At 48.2% G+C, this 26,020-nt stretch overlaps 1 protein-coding gene across 2 annotated transcripts in view; it reads left to right on the top strand.

The window, feature by feature from the left end:
* LAMA3 (laminin subunit alpha 3) overlaps positions 1 to 26,020 on the top strand; it is a 257,005-nt gene that overhangs the window by 129,936 nt on the left and 101,049 nt on the right. For both annotated transcript variants that reach the window (XM_008261146.4, XM_051851337.2), the window contains 11 exons: positions 778 to 920; positions 3,616 to 3,713; positions 4,513 to 4,666; positions 11,598 to 11,758; positions 14,961 to 15,069; positions 18,013 to 18,110; positions 19,328 to 19,472; positions 22,067 to 22,193; positions 22,301 to 22,440; positions 24,300 to 24,415; positions 25,500 to 25,711. In XM_008261146.4, coding sequence (XP_008259368.2) covers positions 778 to 920; positions 3,616 to 3,713; positions 4,513 to 4,666; positions 11,598 to 11,758; positions 14,961 to 15,069; positions 18,013 to 18,110; positions 19,328 to 19,472; positions 22,067 to 22,193; positions 22,301 to 22,440; positions 24,300 to 24,415; positions 25,500 to 25,711 — 1,503 coding nt within the window. The remainder of the gene's footprint in view (positions 1 to 777; positions 921 to 3,615; positions 3,714 to 4,512; positions 4,667 to 11,597; positions 11,759 to 14,960; positions 15,070 to 18,012; positions 18,111 to 19,327; positions 19,473 to 22,066; positions 22,194 to 22,300; positions 22,441 to 24,299; positions 24,416 to 25,499; positions 25,712 to 26,020) is intronic.

Below are 26,020 nucleotides of genomic sequence, written 5' to 3'. Positions count from 1 at the left end.
ACCCTCAGCAGTCCACTCTCTGTTCACTCACACACCTGCTCCCTCGTCCTCCGCAACACCTTTCCCCAAGTTGGAGTCAAGAGCCCAGTTGCACGTTGCACAGTGTGGCTGCTGCTCCTCCCCAGTGCCACACAACACCCTGCTCTCCTGGTTCTAGTCTGGACACCTCACCATCCACGTCCGCCCCTCAGGAAACCAGGGCCATGCTTCCTGTGTTTGCTGCCTTATCCACAGAACTTAGTTCCAGGCCTGACAGTCTGTTGGGTGAGGGTGGCTGCGAGGATTCGGAATAGACGTTTCTTCTGGAGTTTCACCCAAACTCAGGCGCACCAGCTTGCTTCCTCTGAACCTTCTGCAGACCCTCTGTTTAGTGCAGAGGAAAACACGTTGTTTGAAACAAAGACCAAAAATTGTTCTTATTACCCAATAAATACATGGTCTTAAAAAGGAGAGAATAATCTAATATCTAGTGTGATATATTGAACATTTCCTAAAAAGCAAGGAACTTACCTAAGCATCTTAAATGGATTAAAATTATTATTTAATGAATTCAAAAAACCACTCATAATCCCAGCATAGACAGCCACTGCTAACATCTGATCGGTATCTTTCTAGTCTATTTTATACGTCTGCATACATAGAAGTATACTGTTTGAAAATAAGATCAGTAAATCACCTTAAGCCTTTCCAGATATAAACTGCATATTCAAACCTGAGTGCCTAAAATCAGCACTGACTGCTTGAAAATGACTCAGCAGTTCTTTGTATTTCTGGTAGGTGCTGCTCAAAGCAAAGAGATCATCTTCCTGCCGAGTGAGGAGCCCACCTTTGTCAGCGTCCCTGGCAATGGCTTTGCAGACCCGTTTTCAATCACCCCGGGGACCTGGACTGCTTGTATTAAGGCAGAAGGAGTCCTCTTGGTAAGACGTGGCTCTGGGTGGTGCTGTCTTGTGGGAGTCTTCCCGCTCAGAGATGGTCCCTCTGACACTAAGATCCCTGGTGCCCACAAAATATCAGAATCATCTACAGTTGAGACACAGGAACGTGGCAGCACGCGCCTTTAGGTGATATAACAACAAAGAAGCCACTCAAAGTGTCATGTAGATGCTTCCAGCCAGCTTCTCTTGGACAAAACAGAAACCAAACGGTTACTCGCAGCGACACGAAATTGTTAGGGGGAATGCAAAACCTTCGCAAGCTCATGCCTATGGCCCGGTCTTTCGGAAGTGAACTTGGCATTTTCTACTGTGAATCAGATGAGCACACAAGACGTTCGGTCTGTCTGCGGATCATGCTAGATGGAGGCAGAAGAGTCTAGAGGGTGAGAAAACCCAAAACGGTGAGGCCGTCAGCAGTGGAAGGAGGAGGCGGCTGCAGGAGCCAGTGCTCCTCCGTAATGCTCTCCCCAATTTCTCCCACCTCACCCCTGGCAACACTGTCACCAAGACTGCCTTGGACAAAAAACTCATCATCAGCCGAAACAGTGGCAGAATAGCCAGAGAGGCTCTGGGGGTTTGGAAGGCTGAAATCTGCTCTGAGAGATGCCGTATCTGATGCATGCTTTGGGGTCTGCCTTAGCTTATGGCAAAGTTTCCAACACAGTCTGCAGCAGAAGCATGGTTTCACGCACTCCGAGTGAGAAGCATAAGTTTATCTTCCTGGCACGACCCTATTAATTGGCCACATCAGCAGCTCTGTTCAACAAGTCCCTTACCTCCAACCAAGCCTGCCTCAGTCACTTCTTCTGTAACATATAGAGAATACTTACCCAGATAGGTCTTTTCCAAAACTGGAATCTTACAAAGATAATGTGAAGGTTTATGCCATCTGTTCAGTGCCTGGTCTTGCATCTCCTTGGCAGGAAGTTTAATTGCTTTAAAAAGTTTAAGAATGCTGGGCCTGGTGTTACGGTACAGGAGGTTAAGCTGCTGCCTACAACACTGGCATGCAACATCCCATATTAGAGTACTAGTTTGAATCCCAGCTGCTCCATTTCCAATCCAGCTACCTGTTAATGTGCCTGAGAAGGGAGTGGAAGATGGCCCATGTACTTGGGCCCGTGTCAACCATATGGGAGACCAGGATGGAGTTCCAGGTTCTCAGCTTCTGTCTGGCCCAGCCCTGGCTTTTGGGGTCATTTAAGGAGTGAACCAGTAGATGGAAGATCTCTCTCTATCTTTCTCTCTTTCTGTCTCTCCCTTTCTCTATGACAATTTGCCTTTCAAATAAATATATTTTTTAAAAGTTTAAGAATGTTTCACTGATGTCATAAATGAGGAAGAGGAAAATTTCATTGATACTGATAATGGATACAAAGTTGGACTGATAAAAAGTTCATTTTAAGTTACTACCTAGGTATGGAAGATGCTTAATGACTTTATTTTGTGCAATTGTGTCATTATGCACAAATAGTTTCCCATTTTTTGATCCCATCTTCTCTAAAAGTGCTTAATTGAGCACCTATTATCAACTTCTACCATTCTAGGATCCTTGGGATCTAATGTTATGAGATCTGATCCTAGCCCGAGGAAGCTTACTAATAGATCAATAACTTCTTTAATTAAAACTCACTCAGGCAGTAGGACTCGAGGGTCCCTTGCATCATAGTCTCCCACTCTCTCCTCCCTTACATTGCTCTGAGGAGAGAAAGCACCTCATGGTCCACACGTGAGTGTCTTCACAGTTGAGGCCAGCGTCCCCTCCCTCCCTCCCTGTGTAGACGGGCAGCGACGCCTGGACTGCTGGGAAGCTGTGCCAGCTGCATCTCAGCTCAGAGCTCTGCTCTCTCCTGGAGCACTGCTCAGCCCCGTGTGTGTGGTGGGCTTCCCTTGGCACACTTGGTGGAACATGTTCTTCCTCTCTTCCCCGGCACAGGCACAGGGCCAGCTCCGCTCTGTGAATCACCAGGATCACAAAACATCACTTTGCATAGCCTGCCATTAGGGTACTGCTCAACTGCGTGGATAGAGAGCCCCCACACGTGACCAATAGTCAGGGTTCTATCAGCACCTCAAAGGAACATTTTTAAAACTGAATGTTTATTATGTTTATTTGAAAGGCAGAGAGACAGAAAAGGAATCAGAGAAAGAGACATCCCATTACTGATTCACTCCCCAAATGCGTACAACAGCTGGGGCTGGGGCTGGGCCGGGCTGAAACCTGGAGCCCAGGACTCTACCCAGGTCTCCCTTGTGGCGGAGACCCAAGCACTTGAACCACCACCTGTGCCTCCCAGGGTGTGCGTTAGCAGGAAGCTGGAATTGGAAGCAGAGCCAGGACTTGACCCCGGGCACTTCACTATGGGATGCAGACTTCCCAAGCTATGTCTTAACCGCTATGCCAAATGCCCAGACCTCAAAGGGACATTCTCTCAGCCAACAGGTTGTCTTTGTTAATTCTCAAATCTTTCAGTAACCTGGTAGAGACAGTACAATTTCTCCTAGCCTTTGAGAAGCAAAATGTTCACACTCAGGAGCTTACCTACGTCAGGAACCTTTGCTGAATTGCTGTGTGTGTTCTGGTGAGTCAGGGTGACTTCACCCGGGATTGCTAATCTAGCTCGTCGGTCTGGGCCACCCGCAGAATGAGTGACTGCCTTCTCTGTGTGTTTGCTAGGATTACCTGGTGCTGCTCCCCAGGGACTACTACGAAGCACCTGTGCTGCAGCTGCCAGTCACGGAACCATGTGCCCCTGCAGGATCTCCCCAGGAGAAGTGAGTGTTCGGCTTAGACTGAGAGCTTTTAATGCAAGTGTTCACGATGGTCCTCAGGATCACAACAGCCACGTGGTGCTCTGGATAAGTCTTTAATTGCGATTTTCCTCTGTGTCTTCCTTGTGTCGCTCCAATAAGAGTCGCAAAGCACTTTGCACAGGTAGCTGCCTTATGTGTGAGTGGCTACCACCCTCTAGCTTGTGGACATGTTGATCATGCCCCAGTAACACCCTCCAGGTCATGCATCTGGTGAGCCAAAGTGTAGAAAACAGAATCCAGGTTGGTGGAGATTTGTGCCATCAGTTCCGCATGCAGGTAAAAATTCGCAGAGACCTAAGAGTTTGTTGAGGGCCCGGTGCTGTGGCATAGTAGGCTGAGCCTCTGACCGTGGCACCTGCATCCCATACGGGTGCTGGTTTGTGTCCCAGCTGCTCCTCTTCTGATCCAGCTCTCTGCTTATGGCTTGGGAAAGCAGTGGAGGATGGCCCAACTGCTTGGGTCCCTGCACCCACACGGGATATCTGGAAGAAGCCACTGGCTCCTGGGTTCAGATTGGCTCAGCTCTGGCATTGTAGCCATTTGGGGAGTGAACCAGCAGATGGAAGACCTCTCCCTCTGTCTCTTCCTCTCTCTGTAACTCTATATCACAAACAAACAAATAAATAAATATAGGGTTTGTTGAGGGAATGTTGGTGAAGGAGCGGGGGAATGGAATGGCTTAGCGTGCTCGGGTTGCACTGTTGATATGGTGGGTCACATTCTCTGTTGTAACTGTCATGTTTTGTCGTTACTGTTGAAGTTGCCTGCTTTACCAGCATCTGCCAGTGACCAGATTCCCCTGCACGCTCGCTTGTGAGGCCAGACGCTTCCTGCTTGATGGGGAGCCCAGACCCGTGGCTCTGAGGCAGCCCAGCCCCACGCACCCAGTCATGGCGGACCTCAGTGGGAGAGAGGTAGGGACAGCCTGTTATTCAAAGTTCCTATCACCTCCCCCACCCCCACTTGATCTGCTGAAAACCCTTGGCCGCTGTTGCTTCTGCAGTTCAGGAGAGCTCAAAAGAGCTGTTCCCGGAGACATCAATCAGTCATCAATCAAACTTATTTCTCTGGTTTGGGTTGGGACCCAGGGTCGTGGGAAGGTTGTTCTTTGGATACTTTCTAAATGTGGGGGATGGGGTTGTAAAGCTATGGGTGACACAGACTTTTTTCCTTTGGGTTCCCTGGACTTATAAGCAGACATCCTGTTCTACGTGACTCAGGGCAAGATCTCTCGTCAAACACACCGGTGACTCAACCTAAAAGGGCTCCAGAAACAGCACAGCTTACCCTGAAAGGCCTCAGCCCTCACTTGGGGGCCAGCCCCTTCGGTGCATAACGGTGACGCCTGAATTCCTCGAGCCCAGAGTCTGGAACCACTGCGCCCCACGGCAGCCACGCCCCGGCGCCCAGGGCAGGTTACTGCAGGTCTCACCCTCACTCTTCTTCCAGGGGTTCTTTGAGCCTCACACCAAGAGTTAGTGTTAACTAACTCTGGGTTAGCTCAGTGTTGCACAGAGTTAAGTGTTGAGTTAGAGTTCAGGATATCATCCATAACAGTAAGAACAGCACAGCACAACGTCTCAAAATGAAGACTCTGGAAAAAAATGCCTCCTTCACTGTGGTTTGACTCTTTCTTCTCTATTATGTTCTCTATTTTCTGCCTTTGAGGAAAATGTTCATTTGCGAGATTAAATTTAGGGGAATGAAAAGGTTTGTGGTGTTAATTTTCACCGAACCTTTCAATGTGTACGCTTTTGTAAACTGCATTTCTAACATTTTGAATGTAGCACGTGGAGATTTTAAGTATATTTCTTCAATATAGTCTTCATTCCATTAGTTTTTATTTTATAAAATATCATATGCTTGTTGTAGCAAATAAAACAGTATAGATATGCCTTAAGAAAAAAGAAATGACCCTCCCTCTACTCTATTCTCGTATTAAGCTTGCTATATCCCTCCCTAGCCATGCCTAGATACATATTTGCATATGCACAGACACAGGTATGCACAGATACACTATATATACATGTGCACGCATGTACATGGGTGTGTTCCCCAGACAACAGGGAGATACTCATGTTCTAGAAGGGCCAGCCCCGCAGAAGTGATTCTGACGATTCACTGGGAGGTATCCTCCCTGTGATGTAGCCCAGAGCCACAGCACTGAGCTATTCATCATGGTCACTTTGGATTGATGCATAAAGTCAAGTCTTGGGTTATCCAGTGTTTTCTTTTTTTTCTTTTTTTTTTTTTTTGACAGGCAGAGTGGACAGTGAGAGAGAGAGAGACAGAGAGAAAGGTCTTCCTTTTTGCTGTTGGTTCACCCTCCAATGGCCGCTGTGGCCGGCGCGCTGCAGCCAGCGCACCACGCTGATCCGATGGCAGGAGCCAGGTGCTTCTCCTGGTCTCCCATGGGGTGCAGGGCCCAAGCACTTGGGCCATCCTCTACTGCACTCCCGGGCCATAGCAGAGAGCTGACCTGGAAGAGGGGCAACTGGGACTAGAACCCGGTGTGCCAGCGCCGCAAGGTGGAGGATTAGCCTACTGAGCCGTGGCGCCGGCCGAGGGTTATCCAGTTTTATCGAATAGTTCTTTTTATTGTCTTATCCAAAAGCTTACAGACCTGTGCTGTTTGATACAATAGCCTCTAGCCCAATGTGGGCATTTAAACCTAAATTAATTAAACTTCAAGGTAGGCAAAAATTCAGCTCCTCAACCAGCCCCATTTTAAGAGCTCAGTGAGCCTAGTTGTGTGGTGGCCACCCTATTGAAGGGCACAGATTATGGATTATGGTGCTGGCGCTGTGACAGAGTGGGTTAAGCCTCCCCTCTGGTGCTGGAATCCCATATGGGCACCAGTTCGAGTCCTGGCTGCTCCACTTCTGATACAGCTCCCTGCTAATGGCCTAGGAAAGCAGTGGAGGATGGCCCAAGTGCTTGGGCTCTGGCACCCATGTGGGAGACCCGGAAGAAGCTCCTGGTTCCTGGCTTTGGACTTGCCCAATTCTGGCCATTGCAGCCATTTGAAGAGTGAACTCTCTCTGTCTCTCCCTTTCTCTGTCTCTAACTCTGCCTCTCAAATAAAATAAATAAATCTTTGAAAAAATTATAATTATTATCACCATGGCAAAAGCTTTATTTGATAGCAGGGTTAGATGTTGTTGTGTTAAAATTAGACATGTGGAGTCAAAAGAGGCTTTGATATCTTCCTGTCACAGAATCTTCTCTCCATTATGCTTGTGAGAGATTCATTTACCCCCTGCTGAGTACTTAAGCTGTTGGGGGCTCATTGCTTTGAGGGGTGCTTGATCCAATTTTAAAATAAATTGCAGTTACTAGAAAGCCATCATCTAAAGTTTTCAGCAGCTTTCAATAAGTTGTTCCCCGTTATCCACGGGGGATACATCCCCACCCTCAGTAGATGCCTGAAACTACTGGGTAGTACCAATCCTGTACTCTGTTCTGATGCTATGTATATACCTGTGATAAAGTCCAATTTGTAAATTAGGCACATTGAGAGATTTTTTTTAATTTTTTAATTTATTTTTTGACAGGCAGAGTGGACAGTGAGAGAGAGAGAGACAGAGAGAAAGGTCTTCCTTTGCCGTTGGTTCACCCTCCAATGGCCGCCGCGGCCGGCGCACCACGCTGATCCGATGGCAGGAGCCAGGTACTTATCCTGGTCTCCCATGGGGTGCAGGGCCCAAGCACTTGGGCCATCCTCCACTGCACTCCCTGGCCACAGCAGAGAGCTGGCCTGGAAGAGGGGCAACCGGGACAGAATCCGGCGCCCTGACCGGGACTAGAACCCGGTGTGCCGGTGCCGCAAGGTGGAGGATTAGCCTAGTGAGCCACGGTGCCGGCCTACATTGAGAGATTAAAAATAATAACCAATAATAAAATAGATCAATTATAACATACCTTAGTGAAAGTTATTTTGACCATATGAATTGTTTATTTCTGGGACTTTTCACGAACATTTCTTGTACTGTAGTTGACCTCAGGTAACTGAATCCACAGAAAGTCAGACTGTGGGAAGGAAAGACTTCTGTTCTTGTTGAACACTCCTCTGTTCTTATTGAATACTCCCTATGTTCTAACCACTCTCTTAGCTTGCTTTCCATAATGTAGGAGTGGTCTGGTTCTTTCTACCTCTCTTCAAAATATCACGTGCAACCTCACCCTCTCCTGGGTAGTCCACAGTGTTAGAATCTGTGGAGGCGCCACCCTCCTTGTCTTACTACTCTGTACTCTGTCGCTAAGCTGTCTCATCAGGCCTGTGTGGCAGACACCAGCTCCAACAGGGACCTCCCAGCTGGTATGCCCAGTCATTCATCCCTCTGCTTTTACCTGCAGAGCAGCACACCTATCTTCTTCCATGACATTGCCACTCGGATGTCTCAGAGGGGATCTCAATTCCATGTCGGTGTTCCCTACCTGAGCAAACGGGACCACCGTCTGTCTAACTGACTAACCCAGAACCCAAGGTCATCTGTGTCTCTCTCCCTCACTGAAGCTAATCCTGAGTCTACACCCCAAACTTCCTGTGAGTCTCTCCACTTCTCTCCCTCTACCTCTCTAGTCCAACACACAAGTTGAGCATCCCTGTCTGGAAATCTGGAACCAGAAATGCTGCAAATTCTGGATGTTTGGAGACCCAGCATGATGCCACCAGGGCAAAATTCCACACCTGACCTCCCGCCATAGATCAGAGTCAAACACAATACACTCTGGGGCTGGAGTTGTGGCAAAGTGTGTAATGCTGCTGCCTGTGATGCTAGTATCCTATATGGGTACCAGTTCATGTCCCGCTGTTCTACTTCTGATCCAACTGCCTCCTGGTGGCCTGGGAAAGGCAGCAGAAGATAGCACAAGTGTTTGGGCCCCTGTCATCCACGTGGGAGACCCAGATGAAACTCCCAGCTTCAGCCTAGCGCAGCACTGGCCATTGCAGCCATTTGGGGAGTGACCCAGCAAATGGAAGATTGATCTCTCTTTCTCTCTCTCTCTGTCTCTCCCTCCCTCTAACTCTTACTTTCAAAATAAACAAACTCTTAAAAAAAACCCACAAGTACACTAAATATATTGTACAAAATTATCTTCAGGCTGTATCTATGAGGCATATATGAAACATAAGTGTGTAGACTTGAGTGCTATTCCCAAGATATCTTATTATGTGAATGCAAACATTCCAAACTCCCAAAAGAAGAAGACTTCCATATCAGGAACATTTCTGGTCCCAAGGATTTCGGATGGGAGATACTCAACCTGTGCCCTCACCTTTCACAAGGGTCTTTGCAGTAGCCCCCTAATTAGTGCACCCAAATCTGCTCTTGCTCACTGAATATCCCAGTCCATTCCTTATGCCATAGTCAGCTTATTCTGATAGAAACATCTGCTCGCCACTGTCCCCCCTTCCACCCACCACTCCCCTACACACATGCACAATTGAAGCATCACAACACCATCTTGTTTGCCTTAGGACAGAGACAAACATTTTACTATGTCCTGTAAGGCTACCATGCCTTCTTCCCAATTTTGTCATCCACCCTCTGGCTCTCTGTTCTTCAGGCCCCCAGGGCTACCCTCTGTCTCCTTAACTTACGTTAATACCTGCAGCATTAGGTGTTGTCGGCCAGCTTCCTCCTGCAGGCTGTTCCCTCTGCTCTCCCCTCCCCTCCTGGCTTGGGTATCTGTTCCTTGTTCTCCACGCTCAGTGAAGTTGTGGCTTCTTTGGGGAAGCCTTCCCCTTTCCTCCTCTCCCTGGCTGGTGCAGGCTTCTGTCTTGCATTCCCCTGGCAGCTCTTTAGAGCACTCATCACACATGTCATTTTCTATTGTATTGTCCACTCACCTGCTTATCTGAAGGCAGAGACATCTGTCTTGCCTCCCACTGTACCCATCACCTGGCCACTTGTTGGACGTAATATGGACCCTTATTTTGATATTGGACCTGGAGTTTTCCCTGTTAGCTTTGTGTGAGCAAATTTTTCAATAAGCTCCACTTTCTATATCTTTTACCCTAAAACACCAATAGCTAAGAGAGGGCAGTTCTATGCCTTCAGCCAGAAAGATTCCTCCACTCCGTTTGACACTGGCTCTATTAAAGTTTCCTTTTGTAAAAGACAAATGATAACAGCAAACTGTGAACCTTCTGCCTTGCTACCTTTACAACTTTTATTGAAGTTTCTCAAAACTCACTCCTACCCTCAAATATGATTTCAACTTTTACAGAAAGTCCTCCAAAAAAAAAAAATCATTCCACAGGGCTCAGAGTGGAAAGAGTAGTGGCATTTATAATGGAGAACTGTTTGGGAAGTTGCAGCCGATAATAACTTCTGGGAGAGAATCTGAGAGGTCGTTGACCTGCGTGTGATTTGTGGCGAGGTAAAGGCGGACGAGCCCTTGTTGGGAGATGTCCAGGGTAATTACCTCTCCGCCTGGCCCAGCAGTCATCCTACATTTCACTCTATTACAGAGTCCAAAAGTGCTGTGGATAATCCCCATTTTTTTTTCCCTGAGGGAAGTCTTTCTATTATTTAAATGGTAAAAAAAATTGCTGTGAAAAATTGCAGTTGTGTGGTTCAGAACATTCCAGAAGGGAAGAGCGAGCGTGAATTTCCTGGAGGCAAAAAGAAGGGGACCATTTTAATGAAGTGCAGTCAAGGTCGACTGGGCCTGAGCTTCTGGGCTGGGGTGGGGACGCTGCCGAGGAAGGTGGTGCTGATACTGGTGCAGGCGTTCAGTGTGCACACACACGTGGGCCCAGCAATTTGACTTCTAGGCGTCTTACAGAAATGCTAGTGCTTACTGTGGTTGGGAAAATCAGAGCGAGCTAAGCGTTCATCAGTTGGCAATTAGTTGAATAATTTTATATTCATGCTGTGGAATGTAGGCTGCGTGTCTGCATGTGCTGAGAAGACACGTGAACTACTGTTGAGGAAAAACAGCAAGTCACGGCCACAGGCCACGTCCTAGCATCACCAGTGGTGAGATGCTGCTGAGCATTGGATCTAAGTAGATACTTGCGTTAGGAACTCATTGAAGCCTCCTAACAACCCCACGGGGTGGGCACCATCGTTATCCTCATGTTGCACACAGTAGGACATGAGGCCTGCAGGCGTGGAGTGACTTACCCATGACCACGTGGCTGGAGGCATTCTGATGGCAGACCCCAAGCTCCTATCCAGTAGGGGACACTTGTGTCAGGGGAAGTGTACCCCTTTTCTGTAAAGGGCCAGGTAGTAAATATCTGTGGCCCTGCAGGCCATGCAGTCTCTGGGTCTCTGTTGTTTTGGTGCAAAAGTATTACTAGGATCACAGCTTTCCTCAAAAAAACAAAACACGTGTGTGCATGTTGAAGACCAGACTCTTGAGTTACAGCCCCAAGAGCACAGTGTGTGTGTCACTTTTCCACAATTTTCCTTCAGGGAATTTCATATTTCTTTTTCAGAGAACAGCTAAAGAGCCTGCAGGTCATTTCCTTGGCTCTTGGACCTCATTGGTAATTCCTTGTTACTTCAGTTTGGGAGTGGCCTTCACCGTGAGGAACAAGCGGCTGCAACGCTGCTGGAGAAAGTGGGCAGAACCCCCTAGAAGCAGGGTTGCAGATTTAGAAATCAAAAACCCACAATGCCCCATCGTCACCCCTTGTTTATCTGAACATCAAACTCAGCAGGGTGTCGTGTACTCTACCTGGCATTTCTGTCTATAAGACAGCATTGCTTACTATGATGACACTTCAAGTGCTTCCGGCTTGCCTTCCCTGTCTTCACTGTTTCGCTTGTAAATGTGTCCGGCCCTTGATATCGAGATGATGGTCTGTCTGCTTGGCCTCTCGGACAGGTGGAACTGCACCTGCGGCTGCGTGTCCCACGGATTGGCCACTACGTGCTTGTGGTCGAGTATGTCACCGAAGCAGACCAGCTGTTTGTGGTGGACGTGACCGTGGAGAGCCCCGGGTCTGTTCTGGAGGGCCAGGTGAACGTATACAGCTGCAAGTACAGGTACTCAGCCCCACCCCCAGGAGTTTCTCTGAGGTCTGTTTGGAAGATTCTGGTGTTATTTGCATTGGAACATTGTTTCCTTTGGAGGTAGATTTTGAAAAGGGGCCTGGGGTCTGGTTGTTGTGTGATCCACCATCACTCCTGCCGAGGGTATGAGAAGTCCTCTCTCTGGGCAGCATCTTCTTCAAAGGCCGGGTGCTCCCCTGGCAATGGAGTTCAGGGTCACAGGAAGCAGTGAGGGGGCATGGTCTCTGTGCTCTCACCTCAGAGGCCGCGTTAAGGTCATGAGCGTGTGGCATAAGGGAAAAGTCTTACTCATTCTTAGGGTGTCAGCAGGTGCCCGCCTGCCTCACCACACACACCTTCAGAGCCGGGGTACTTAATGTCTGAGGATCAGCAGGTAAAAAGGAAACTCAGCAGTGGACTTTAAAATTCCCCCTTGAAATTCTGCTCTGGGTTTATTTAAAAAATGGTTTTCTTTGCATATTTTTTCAAGATACATGCAAATGTTCGAGGTATGTTTTAATTAAAGGACAGCACATGGGTGTTTTCACGTGAGACTAATTGCATAACTGATGACACTGGGCAGTGGCATCCCTTGAACAACAGGCGGAGGGCTGCAGGAAGCCCACCCAGGCCTTGTCCCAGGCCTTGGGCATTTTCTTGCCTCTCCTCTTATGTTGCTTTATGTCCAACTCAAGGTGATCTGAGGTCGTTGGACTCTCTCTATTATGAAAATGAAAGAACTTATAAAAAGAGGTATTTCTGGTGGCTTAAAATGGAAACTTTTATAGGACTTGATGAAATGGCTAATGAATTAATATCATGCCCTCCGTCACCCTAAAAATGCAACTGTGAAGATTTTTGTCTCTGGGGTGGTGATAAAGAAACCAAAAACCACGATTGCATTTAGACTTTTAATAGCAGCAAGAGATGAGCCTGAAAGAGCTCCCCAGACTGTCCTGCCATGTAGCTGGACACAAGGGCTGTGTCCATAGGGGACAGCAGCAACACTGGGATGTGCTCTCGGTGGATGTGTCACCACGTCTGTCCCCCGGGTCCTGGAGACTGTGAGCCACAGTGCAGGGCATCTCCATACCCCGTCCACCCAAGCCCACCCTTCAGTTCAGTCCTCCGACTCCTTCCGCCTGCCGGGTCACGTGGCTCGGTTCCTGTTTCACTGGGTAGAGTGGAGTGGCCAAGAGGCCAGCAGGAAATGCTCAGGATGGCTGTGGTTATTCTCTGACTCATCTCGAAAGACCTCTGGGCATATCTGTGCCGAGGAGAGGAGGGATTCCAAAACCAGAGGAGGAAGAGCGCCCTTCCAGCGTTCCTAAGAGCTTCTTCATGGCCTCTGTCTCAATGGAGTTACTCAGCCAGAACCTCACGACCCTCTCCGGAGCATTTTGGCTCCGGGCACAGCACCGCAGAGTTCTGTTTTATGCGTCTCTGTCATTAGAATTCCAGGATGCCATTGTATTTGATTAGGAATCACTTTCACTGTATTTGACTGCTCCTCTGAGGGTCCCATTGTATTCATGCTTTTTTGTTTCACTTGGCTAAAGTACTTCCTCCTTCTCTTCCTTGATTGTGATGTGGACAAGTAAAAATGAACAGGCTGCCTACCTGTCTGGGAGCCCAAAAGTTATGGTGATACTGGAAATATTTGATTCGTGAGAATCTATTTCAAATGATAGGCTCTTTCAATGTCACAGCATCTCCTGCTGAGGTTTTTTGTTTTTTCTATTCACATAGGGGGAACAAATTTCATGTCCCAGCATTTCTCGAGTGAGTCCTAACTATGTTGTTAAAAACACAGCAGTGGTGTTTATAGGACAATCACATTTCAAACTAGTGCTGTGATCAGTCTTAGCACCTCTCCACAAGAGAGGTGTTCATTGACAATTAAATCAATCCTGTTATTATTGTTCATCTGTGATTTCTTAGTAAGAATTTAAAATAGGCTGAAGCTAAAGCTAAATTAAAGTGACTAACTTAATACTACTTAACCCCCAAGATTATGTCTGAATCTAGAAAGAATGTGTTCTAATTCACACACATGCACACATTCACGAGAATAGAAAATGGTTATTTGTTTTTTACATGTATACTATACACTGCGTTTGGCTGTTTGTATATTTTATCTCATTTCATTCCTCCCCAAAAAAGTCATTGTCTAAATTATTTCAAAAACTAGAGATGGTCATTTTGTTTTAACATGTCCCTAGTTCCAAATTATATTTATACAGAAAAGTTGCTACAGAATATGAAATCAGAAATATAGAAATATTACTCAAAAATACTTCCTTTTGAATCTTTTCATTAGAGTTATATTTTTTGGTGTAAAACTGTGACCTTTTACTTGTTGCTTAACTCTAGCTCACCTGGTGGGATGGAAGGGAGGGACACCAGTGGTTGCAATGAGGAGAGAAGGAAGAGAGGAGCTAAGTTCACAGGCACAGTCTGGGTTTCCATGACGTTGCGTGAGATCAAGTCACACTCGCTGCCTGGGCACAGGATGGTGGTTGTGAGGCCAGAGGGTAAATTTACTTGCAAGTGGTCCCAAGAATCTTGGTGAATTCCCAAGAAGCCTATGCATTAGAGATCTGGGACTCTCTCTCGCAACAGTTAAACCAAGTATTCTGTCAAAGTGGGTAGAAAAGGCGAATGGGGTGCTTAGCCCTGGGAGGTGCAGCACTGGCCACAGCTGGAATGTTCTTTTCCCAGCAGAGACTGTGCGCTGTGTCTTAGTCCATTTTCTGCTGCTACAATAGAATACCGCAGAGTGGTAACGCATGAAGAAAAGGAAAATACTTCTCATCATTCTGGAGGCTGGGCGCTCAAGAGCGTGGCACTGCCGTCTGCCAGGGGCCTTCCCGCTGCATCAGCCTATGGGGGAAGACGGAGGGGCGAGAGAACATACCGCATGAGAGAGCTCACTCCGCGATAACTAACCACTCCATTCTTGAGAGCAGTGCCTCCATGTCCTAACCCCCTCCTAAAGGTCACGGTGTCCACTATGTTTCAGCTGAGTTTGGGAGGGGACAGGCAGCTCCTGTCTTCTGCTTGTCATGCAGAAAAATTCACGACTGTCCATCCCCTTACAAACAAGGAAGCCTGATGAGCACTCAGCCAGCCCGCTGACAGGCACGTGACGAGGGCGACTGGCAGCTCAGCTAAGCAAGTGCTGTTCCTCTTGCAGCGTCCCCTGCCGCAGCTCTGTGATTGACGGCATGAGCCGCGTGGCCGTGGTGGAGCTCCTGGCTGATGCAGACGTGCAGCTCAAGGCGCGCAGGGCCCAGTTCCTTCTGGTAGGTTCTGTGTTGCCCACTGAAGTTTAGAAGCATTGTGCGATCTCTGTGTTTTTTAAATGTATTTAAATTTTGCTTGGAATTTCATGACATCAGTAAAATTAACCTGTAATGAGTCACCACTTTAACACGAATTCATCTCGTCTTAAATTGGACTTGCCTCTTCATTTGCTTTAGCCTTTTCCTTTTTTTAAGATTGATTGATTGATTTAAGAGGCAGAGTTACAGACATAGAGAGGGAGAGACCGAGAGAGAGAGAGGTCTTCCATCCACTGATTCATTCCCCCAAATGGCTGCAATGGCGGGAGCCAGGCTGATCTGAATCCAGGAGCCAAGAGCTTCATCTGGGTCTCCCACGTGGGTGCAGGGGCCCGAGAACTTGGGCCATCTTTTACCACTTTCCCAGGCCATTAGCAGGGAGCTGGATTGGAAGTGGAGCAGCCAGGACTCGAACTGGTGCCTATATGGGATGTCAGCACCACAGGCTGAGGCTCAACTCACTAAGCCACATAGCCGGCCCCTGGACTTTTTCATACCACCTAATAAAGTGTAGTCATCAAATCTGCACACCTCTGACACAATCCCATTTCACTCAGTTGTATTCATTGTTACCAATATGATTGAATTTTCTTTTTTTAAAAGTTTTGTTTTATTTATTATTTGAAAGGCAGGGTTACAGAGAGGTAGAGGCAGAGAGAGAGAGAGAGAGAGAGAGAGAGAGAGAGAGAGATATCGATCTTCCATCCGCTGGTTCATTCCCCAAATGGCTGCAATGGCGGAGCTGTGCCAATCCAAAGCCAGGAACCAGGAGCTTCTTCCTGGCCTCCCACATGGGTGCAGGGGCCCAAGGACTTGGGCCATCTTCTACTGCTTTCCCAGGCCATAGCAGAGAGCTGGAGCAGAAGTGGAGCAGCCCGGAGTCAAACTGGTGCTCATATGGGATGCCAGCTCTGCAAGTGGCAGCTTTACCTGCTATGCCACAGCACCGGCCCCTGTTTTTAATATATTTTAAACATTTTGCTACATTCACTTCAAGTGTACATTATATACATGCTGTTGTATACTATTTTTTTGAAAACAGATATTAGTATCATAGAGGGAGGGATTCAGGACAATGATAATGAGGGAAAGTGAAGCAAGACTTACAACTAAATGCTCAATGATATGACATCTGCACAGTTTTAAAAAAGATTTTCATGTATTTACTTGAAAGGCAGGGTGACAGAGGAGAGGAGAGGAGAGAGGGAGGGAGGGATATACCTTCCATCTGCTGGTTCACTCCCTAAATGGCTGTAACAGCTGGGGCTGGTCCAGGCCAAAGCCAGGAGCCCAGAGCTCCATCCAGGTCTCCCATATGGGTGGCGGGGCCCCAAATACTTGGGGGCCACCTTCTGTTGCATTTCCAGGCACATTGACAGCTGAATCAGAAGCGGAGCAGCCAGAACTCCAACCAGCACTCCAGTATGGGATGCTGGCATCACAGGTGGTGACTTCTGCTGTACCACAACGCTGGCCCCACAACTTTTATACTGTCTCTATATGTTCCCTTAATTTTAAAAATTTAAAAAATGATCTCACTGTCCACTCTGCTTAGGTATGAAGCAATTTTCTGTTACTGCTAGTATTAAGCATGTATCACGTGGTGGGAAATGCCAGGTCAGTCCATTTGGGTTTGTTTTAAATATTTGTGCCTAAGTATTAAAAACTTGGAGGAGTGGGCTTTTGTGCAGTATTTAAGACATTGTTTGGGGTGTCTGCATCTCATATCCAGGGGCCTGGGTTTGAGTCCTGGCTCTCCTCCCCATTCCAGCTTCCTGCTGATGCGCACCCTGGGAAAGAACAGGTGATTCGTAAGTAGTTGGGTCCTTGCCACCCGCAGGAGAGACCCTGACGGAGATCCTAGTTCCCGGCTTTGGCCCGGCCCTGCTCTGGCTGTTGCATGCAGGTGTTTGGGGAATGAACCAGTGGATAACAAATCTGTGTGTGTGTGTGTGTGTGTGTGTGTGTCCCTCCCTCCCTCTCTCCTTCTCAGCCTTTCAAATAAATTAAATAAATATAAAAATTAAAAACAAAAACTTTGAGCCTGGTCTTACATAGCTGGAATTCAGTGGTTAATCATAAAATTATAGTTCTTTTTCTAAGCGTAGCAGTCCAGGCAGCTCTAACCTCCTCATCAGTGGAAACTGCAATGGGCCGAGTCTTCATGTTTTAAGCACAGGTTTGCCCTTGGTGTGGGAGTGGAGTGTCAGGCAGAATCGAGTACTGGAATATGAGTCCCAGGGGAACAGGGCCTTGGCTGTCCTGGTCTTGCAGGAATTCCAGTGTCAGGGGTGTCAGTGCAGATTTTTGTTGTTGTTTTGGAAGAGCTTTTCAATCCCACTGGTAATACAGTTTAGATTTAAAAATGAAACAGACTGATAAATCAATGACTGAGTTTCTTGTGTGACTCAGAAACGAGGTCTGGAGACAGTTCTTCAGACAAGTCCAGGTGAGCCTCACGTAGGTGATATCCACTATGTAGAAGGCTTTTCCCAGTGGGAGCAGTCGCATCTTTGAATGGTGGTTCTCTGGCTGCCCAACACATCTCCCTGCTCCTGCCAACTGGTGATCCAGCCTGGGCCCAGGGCAGGAGGGAAAAAACACGCACCCAAAATCACTGAAATGAATTGTTCTTGAACTGCCCTATGATTTTGTTCTCCACTTTATTTCTGTAATTATTCCAACAGAAATTTTATCAGGGATCCTGTATAACAGCAAAAAGGATTTGTTGTGCATAATGATGCCATAGCATAGTATCCTCTGTAATTTTTGCTACTCTAAAATAATGATTATAATTGTTCTGGATGAATTATTTACTTAATAGCATCTTTTAAAAATGGTGTTCAACTATAGCACCGGTTTTGCTGATACCCATGGTATGCCTTCTTTGTATTTGCTCAACAGCATCAGATCTGTATCATACCCATTGAGGAATTCTCCACTGAATACGTGAGACCTCAGGTTCACTGCATTGCCAGTTATGGACCATTTGTCAATCAAAGGTAGTGTGCGTCCCCCTTTTCTGCCTTGTTGGTGCACCGAGTGATGCTGTAATTCTCAAAAGGCTGAAACTTAATTTGGGTTGTGTGTCTCTGATCCAAATTGCTTGGGACCAGAAGTGGTTTACATTTTGATATTTTTGGACTTCAGAATATTTGCATATACATGATGAGCTGCCGTGGGAATGGGGTCCAAGTCTAAGCACAAAATTCATTTGCGTTTCATGTGTACTGTGTACACACAGCCTGAAGATAACTTTATACAGTCTTTTGTGTGCACTGTGTTTTGATTGTAATCTGTCACATGGTATCAGGTATGAAATTTTCCCCTTGTGGCATCATGTTGTTAGAACTCATAAACATTCAGATTTGGGGTTTTGGATTTGGGGAATGGTCATGCTCAACCTATACTTCAGAAATGATCATTGGCCAGTGTGCTAAGGTCTGGTAATGGATTTAAATGTGAAAAAGACCAGGTAAATAATCTTTCCCAGCAGTTGGGTTTTCCAGAATTCCATAGCAGCAGGAAGCTGACACAGTAGTGACTGGGGAAATGGTTAAACCCAGCCCTCCCGGGCAGGTACCCAGCCGTCTACTCTGAACCCTTCAATGACTCACTTTGTTCTAATCCTTTAACTTCTATGTCTGAGGCTCTTCACAAAACCACAAAAGCTCTGCCCTATCTCACAGCCATGCTATCAGAATTAGCTAACTAAAGCTTACTGGAATTCTGATAGGGTTGCTTTGCAGTAGATTCACAAATAATTTACAGACACAATCAGGAAATCTTGTGTGTATAGTTAGGACAGTAGGAGCCACCAAGACAGGGAAGATCTGTGCCTAAAAGAACTGTTGTGTATTTGATCTCTTTTATACGGTATTACATCAAAATCCATGTTTAGAGGTCAGTGTTTTATTGTATTGATCTCTAACAATTTCAGTTCTGGAAGGGGAGTTACAGTAAGCTTCTATCTAGTTTTCTCCAAAATTAGATTGCCTTTCTGCTTTAGCTGGTGCTGAGCAGGTGGCTGGAACACAGCTGGCCAATAGCTACACTGAGTATCACAATACAAAGACCACCAGGGTCCTGCGGTCCCGCGACACAAGGTCCTTCTGACATTCACCTGCTTCAGTGCTCAACATCTGGCTCTTCACTCGCGGGCAGTCCTGCAGTTTTGGGTTACTTGTAAGATAACATTTTCAAATACTCTCTGTTTCAGTGCCTCCTGTGTCTCCCTGGCCCATGAAACTCCTCCAACAGCACTGATTTTGGAAGTCCCGGCTGGGGGACCCTTCCCTCTTCTGGCCCAGGATCTTTCCCCTCCTGCAGGCGTTATTCCAGGATTCATGCTGCAGGCACCACAGGTAGGACCCCATTGGGTGTGCCTGTTCTAGACCAGTGGTTCTCCAAGTGTGGCCTCCAGTGAGCAGGAGCCACATCGGCTGGGAACTTGCTAGAAGTGCACATTCGCAGGTCCCACCAGGCCTCCCGAATCAGGAATCTGTGTTGTAACCAACCCTGCAGGTGATTCTGTTGTCCCTACTACTTTCAACTTTGGAGACTCCCAGAAATGCTGGTGTTGGGTCAATCCTGCCCGTGAGCACCCTGGCCTGCTTCCCTCCTCCACACAGTCATTTGGTGACCACTCATGGCCCAGGTCGTGATAGCTCATATGTTCATGAACTGTCCATGTTCTCTGTCCGAGTTATATTAGAAGAATATAATAGCTGTATTTGGAATTACTTCTTTTGCTAATGAATTTTCTTTTATCCCCTACTATACCAGCACAGGACCCTGCAGGCCGGAAAGTCTCAGTAAACACTTACCAATTAATCATATTTAGAGCCTGAAGGAGAAATATAGTGACATGATGCAGTTTTTCATTATTAGTTATAAAATCTCAGGAGATTTTTTTAAAAGTTTTATTTATTTATTTGAAAGGCAGTTAGAGAGAAAAAGAATGAGAAAGAGATCTTCCATCCACTTATTCACTCCCTAAATGACTGCAACAAATGGCTGGGGCTGGGTCAAGCCAAAGCCAGGATCCCAGAACTCCACCCGGATTTCCCACGTGGGTGGCAGGGGCCTAAGGATTTGGCCCATCTTCCATTGCCTTCCCAGATGCATTAGCAGGAAGTTGGATCAGAAGCAGAGCAGCTGGTGGTCCAATATGGAATGCCAGTGTTGCAGGTGGCAGCTTACCCTGCTGTGCCACAACACTGGCTCTAGAATTTCAGAAATTTTTAAGTTCTCCATTATAGACATATATATATAATATATATAGTATATTATAATATATGTAATATTGTGTTATTATGACATCTCTGCAATCCCAAAGATGGTTTGTTTCCGCTTACATTGCATTAAGTTCGGAACTGAGCAAGAATTTGAGAGAGAAACTTGTAGAACTCCTGTGAGACAGGCAGTCTCACAGGGGATGGGAGTGGATACCAAGAAGCCCGCTTTTGTCACCAGATTATATCTGGCCTTCAGCAAGTCGTTTACACACAGGAGAGTCACAGCTCTTGCCAGAACATTGAGAATAACCTGTTGTTGTTGTTGTTGTTATTGGACACTCGAAGGTAAAAGACAACTCACAGAATGGGCCTTTCTGGGAGAGCAGGGCTCACCCACTTAAACAGAAGCAGGAGTGTGGTTCTGGCTTTTCGTGTGGACTGGTGGGAGAGGAGGGGGTGGGTGGGACAGGCTGGGGTGACTCCCTTTCTCAGGGACCAGAATCTGTGTGATTTGGACTTTCTGTGCAAAGGAAGGGAGTTCCTGGGCTTTCTCATCCGCTTGCCTGGGTGTGGGGCAGAAGGCAAAAGGGGCGGGGGGGAGGCTTGAAAACCCCTGGTGGTCAAACCTCACAGATGGTGTCGGGGGCATTTGGCCTAGCAGTTAGATGCTGGCTAAGATAGCTACATTCTGCACTAAAGTGCCTGGGTTCAGTCTCCAGCTTGGCTGCTGCCTCCAGCTTCCTGCTAATGCAGACCCTGGAATGCAGTGATGGTGGCTCAGATGACTGAGTTCCTGCCACCCACATGGGAGACCGGGACTGAGTGCAGCTCCTGGCTTGGGCACCCAGGGGACACTGTAGACATTTGGAGAGTGAACCAGCATATGGGAATTCTCTCTCTCTCTCTCTCTCTCTGCCTCTCAAAAAGATCATATTCTTTTTTAAAAAAATTATTTATTCATTTATTTATTTGAAAGGAAGAGTTACAGAGAGAAAGAGAGGAAGAGACAGAGAGAGAGAGAAGGAGAGAGAGATACCTTCCATCCACAGGCCTACTCCCCAAATGGCCACAACAGCAAGGATTGGGCCAGCTCAGTCAGGAACCTGGAATTCCATCTGGGTCTTCCAGGTGGGTGGCAGGGACCCAAGTACATGGGCCATCTTCCACTGTTTCCCCAGCCCATCAGCAGGGAGCTGGATTGGAAGTGGAGCAGCCAGGACTCGAACCAGCACCCATATGGAATATTGGCATTGCAGGCAGCAGCTTAACCCACTATGCCTCAATGCCGGCCACAAGGCCATATTCTGTATCATACGGTTATTATGAGTAGTGCTTCCAGGGACATCCTTATGCAGCCTTTTTGCAAATATAGTACTCATTTCTCTTGGGCTCGTACCTAGGAGGATGATTGCTGGATTATATGTTTGGGAAATTTTGGCGAACAATTGTCGAAGGTGATTAACAAAACTGTATTTCCTTCAACAGCCTACAGGGGGCGCACCACAGTTGGTCCCTTCCCTCTGGAAGAGGCATCTGGTTTGTTTCAATTGAGATTACAAATCAACGTTCATGTGAAGGCTACTGTGGGAATATAGGTTGTCCTTTCACCTGGGTCAATGCCCGCTTGTTTCATTATTAACCTCTAAGTATGTGATTCTGATTATCCCTAGCTCTTTAGACTGAGGGTTTGGGCGCATGGTTTCCCTCTTTTTCCCTCCTAGAGCCAAGTGACCCTGAGAGGACTTGTGCCACACGCAGGCCGCTACGTCGTTGTCATCCATTTTTGTCAAGCAGAGCACCCAGCATTTCCCGCGCAGGTGTTGGTGGATGGAGGACAGCCCTGGGCAGGTGAGTTCCCGCGCGCAGGCGAGTTCCCGCGCGCAGGCCCCGAGCCGCCGCCAGCTGCGGTCAGCACTCCTGCAGTCGTGTGATTAGAGACCCTCCTCTCTGTGCAGGCTCCTTCAGTGCCGCCTTTTGCCCCCATGTGCTCTGCTGCCGTGACCAGGTGATCGCAGGAGGCCAGGTGGAGTTGGACATCTCAGAGCCTGAGGTGGCTGTGACCGTGAAGGTTCCAGAAGGAAAGTCCTTGGTGTTGGTGCGTCCTGCTCATCCCTCTGCCTAGGGCTGCCCTGCTTGGCCATTTGGCTGGCTGGCTGGCTGGCTCACAGCAACAATTCCTCCAAGGCGTTAAAGCTGTAATTATAGAAAAAAAAATGCTTCAACTTTACAGTTCTCTTTTCCACACAGAAAACGCATATGGCAATTAAGGGAGCAGACGGGCCTTTGGCCTAGCAGTTAGGACACTGGTCAGGACGCCCACTTCTCATGTCAGAGTGCCTGGGTTTGAGCCCTGGCTCTGCTCCCAGTTCCAACTTCCTGCTAAGGCCAACCCAGGGAAGCAGCAGTGATGACTCAGGGGTGGGGGACCTTTTATTCCGCCAAGATCTATGTGGATGTTGATAACATCATTCTTGGGCCACACAAAATGATCAGCTTACAAATGAGCCTGCTATAGATTTATTGAATTTTTTTTGACAGGCAGAGTTAAACAGTGAAAGAGAGAGACACACAGAGAGAGTTATAGACAGTGGGAGAGAGAGAGAAAGGTCTTCCTTCCGTTGGTTCACTCCCCAAATGACTGCTATGGCCGGCACTGTGCCGGTCCAAAGCCAGGAGCTGGGTGCTTCATCCCGGTCTCCCATGCGGGTGCAGGGACCCAAGCACTCGGGCCATCCTCCACTGCACTCCCTGGCCACAGCAGAGAGCTGGACTGGAAGAGGGGCAACCGGGACTAGTACCCGGTGCCCCAACCGGGACTAGAACCCGGGGTGCTGGCACCGCAGGCAGAGGATTAACCAAGTGAGCTGCGGTGCCGGCCAAGATTTATTGAATTTTGAGTCCCACTCACAGTTGCCTTGGCAGAGCCAGGCCAAAGGATTTTGCAGAGCTCTTCCCAGGGTACAGGAACCTGAGTACATTTGTTTGTGTCCCCTGTGCCTGGGATGCTACCTGACATACGGGGCTCAGCATATGTATAGGCACTCGGCAAACACTTCACAGAGAGGTTGGAGATTTCCCATGGCATTCGTTCCTGGCATGGCCAGATTCATGCAGGTATAGGGAGAACCAAGTTGCACTCTTAAAGACTGGAGCCACAGTTGTTCATGGTAGAATACTAGGTCTGATGTTAACTTCATGGGCAAGCTCTGGTTTTAGGTTCTGCCGCTTCTCTTTGCTTACCTTTAAACATACAAAACCACAATTCCTGCAGATCCAGGGGAATCCTAGGCATGGGTCACGTGGGACCCTGGCCATCCTAACAGAACTTGCACACCCCAAGGTCTCCAACTCAGCCAAAAGGTGAGGCTGCAGCTCCTCCTAGCAGGTGCCTCGAGGGGTCTGCCTGGCACTTGTGGTCTCCTACACAGCCACAGGGATCAAGTCTTTATCCTGGCTATAAACTTGCTGTTGTGATTGTTTTCCCATAAACCCCACTTCCTTTTGTCTTTTTTTCTTTTAAAGATTTATTTATTTATTTGAAAGGCAGAGTTACAGAGAGGCAAAGGCAGAGAGAGACAGGTCTTCCATCCGCTGGTTCACTCCCCAAGTGGCCGCAATGGCCAGAGCTGGACTGCTCCAAAGCCAGGAGCCAGGAGCTTCTTCTGGGTCTCCCATGCAGATGCAGGGGCCCAAGGACTTGGGCCATCTTCTACTGCTTTCCCAGGCCATAGCAGAGAGCTGGATCGGAAGTGGAGCAGCCAGGACCCGAACCAGCGCCCATACGGGATGCCAGCACTGCAGGCAGTAGCTTTACCTGCTATGCCACAGCGCCTGCCCCCAAGTCTTGGGCTTGATATTAAAGGACATCAACCTTAGTGATGAGAAAGTATAATGGGTAGCCACAGGCAGGCTTGGCCATTGGACATCCAAACCCATGCTGATGTGTTCTTTCAGGTCCGTGTTCTGGTGGTGCCTGCAGAGAATTACGACTACCAAATACTTCACAAAAAAACAGTGGACAGGTCCTCTGAGTTTGTCACCAGTTGTGGAGGAAACAGCTTTTATATTGAGTAAGTCTCGCTTGGTGGGAAGGCTGTTGCATGCATGAGGCGTGTGTTTCCATCAAGAACAGGGTTCACAGGGACTGGGCCTGGGTCTGTCCCCTTCCTCTGGCCAGCCGGAGGAGTGGTGCTGAGCCGCAGGTCTGAGGAGGGAGCCGTTCTCTCCCTGAATGGTCCATCCTGCTGGGACAGGCCTTGCCATGCACCATTGGGACCAACTGACTCTACTCAGCTTTCCCACCCAGGGCAGGGTCTCTTCCTGTTTGCTGCTGTCTGTGTACCAATGCAGATGCCTCAGAGACACCACACAGGGCACCTTCCCTGGGAAAGACACCAGCCTTGATCTCTATTCTCATCGGACTGAGCCTGGGGCGTCCAGAGACTCACCCTCCCTGCCCTGTCTCCTCGTGTCCAGGAAAGCCCTTCATGTTGGCTCCTACCATTCTCTTCCATGGGTGCCCCCACCTCCCCGTAGGTTTCCTGAGGAACTCAGGTGCTCCAGAACCCCAGGAGAAGATGCCTCCTGTACAGCATCTGTTAAGAGCACAATCTCTGAAATCCAATAGCTGTGCATTTGAATGCTTCTCGGCCACACCACCACTGTGCAGCTTTGGGAATGCTGCTGAACTTCTAGGATCCTCAGCTTTCTGATCTGTGAAATGGGGCTTCAGCCTAACTGGTTGGGTGGTTGTAAGGTGAAGTGAGATGTAGATACAGCCTCCAAGACACAGCATTCAGTAAGCATTGGCAATTCTCATTATCATCTTATGAGCTGTTTTATTGTGCCAGTGGGGTACTCTTTTTATAGCCGTTTTACTGAGATGTAACTCATATAGTGTAGTTCATTCTAGAGGTGTATTTTCACCCTTTTGATTCTGGCCCCAGAATTTCCCACTGAGCATTCCTGGTGTCTTCTCCTGGCGTGGATGGGCGGGGGAAAGAGTAATCCTCATGGGCCGATTCCAGGGTGGGTGTTTTGCTCCTCAGACCCCAGAGAAAGACACTGCTAGGTGGAGCGAATGGGCAGGGGAAGGCTGGGTTGTTCCTGGGCACAAACCCTGGGGCTCACTGGGAATTGTTTTTATCTCCGCAGTCCCAAGACAGCCTCTGAGTTCTGTAGGAACTCTGCCAGGTCCCTGGTGGCCTTTTACCACAATGGTGCACTGCCCTGTGAATGCCACCCCGCTGGGGCCACCAGCCCCCAGTGCAGCCCCGAAGGTGGGCAGTGCCCATGCCGGGCCAACGTCATCGGGCGGCAGTGTAGCCGCTGTGCCATGGGCTACTACGGATTCCCACGCTGCAAGCGTAAGTGCGTGTGTCCCAGCATCTGAGGATGTGTTTACGGATGTGCGCATGACCCAGCTCTCAGGTTCCTCTCCCGAGACACCTTGTGATGAGCGCCTATCATTTGCATTTGGCCATGGGCTCCATCCCTGTGCCAGGGTTAGCTGGCACCATCAGCAAGGGCAATGCGCAACAACGTGAGAAATCCTTGGGCCTGCACCCTAACTTACACGGGCAAGCTGGAAGCGGGGGGCGGGGGGCACTGATCCTCTGTGGCAGGGCCTGACTGGGTGTGTGACAGAGGCAGGGTGGGCAGCCTGACCTGAGAAC

This window comes from Oryctolagus cuniculus, chromosome 10, assembly GCF_964237555.1.
Source record: "Oryctolagus cuniculus chromosome 10, mOryCun1.1, whole genome shotgun sequence".
Lineage (NCBI taxonomy): Eukaryota > Metazoa > Chordata > Mammalia > Lagomorpha > Leporidae > Oryctolagus > Oryctolagus cuniculus.
This window is presented reverse-complemented; position numbering and strand designations above follow the sequence as displayed.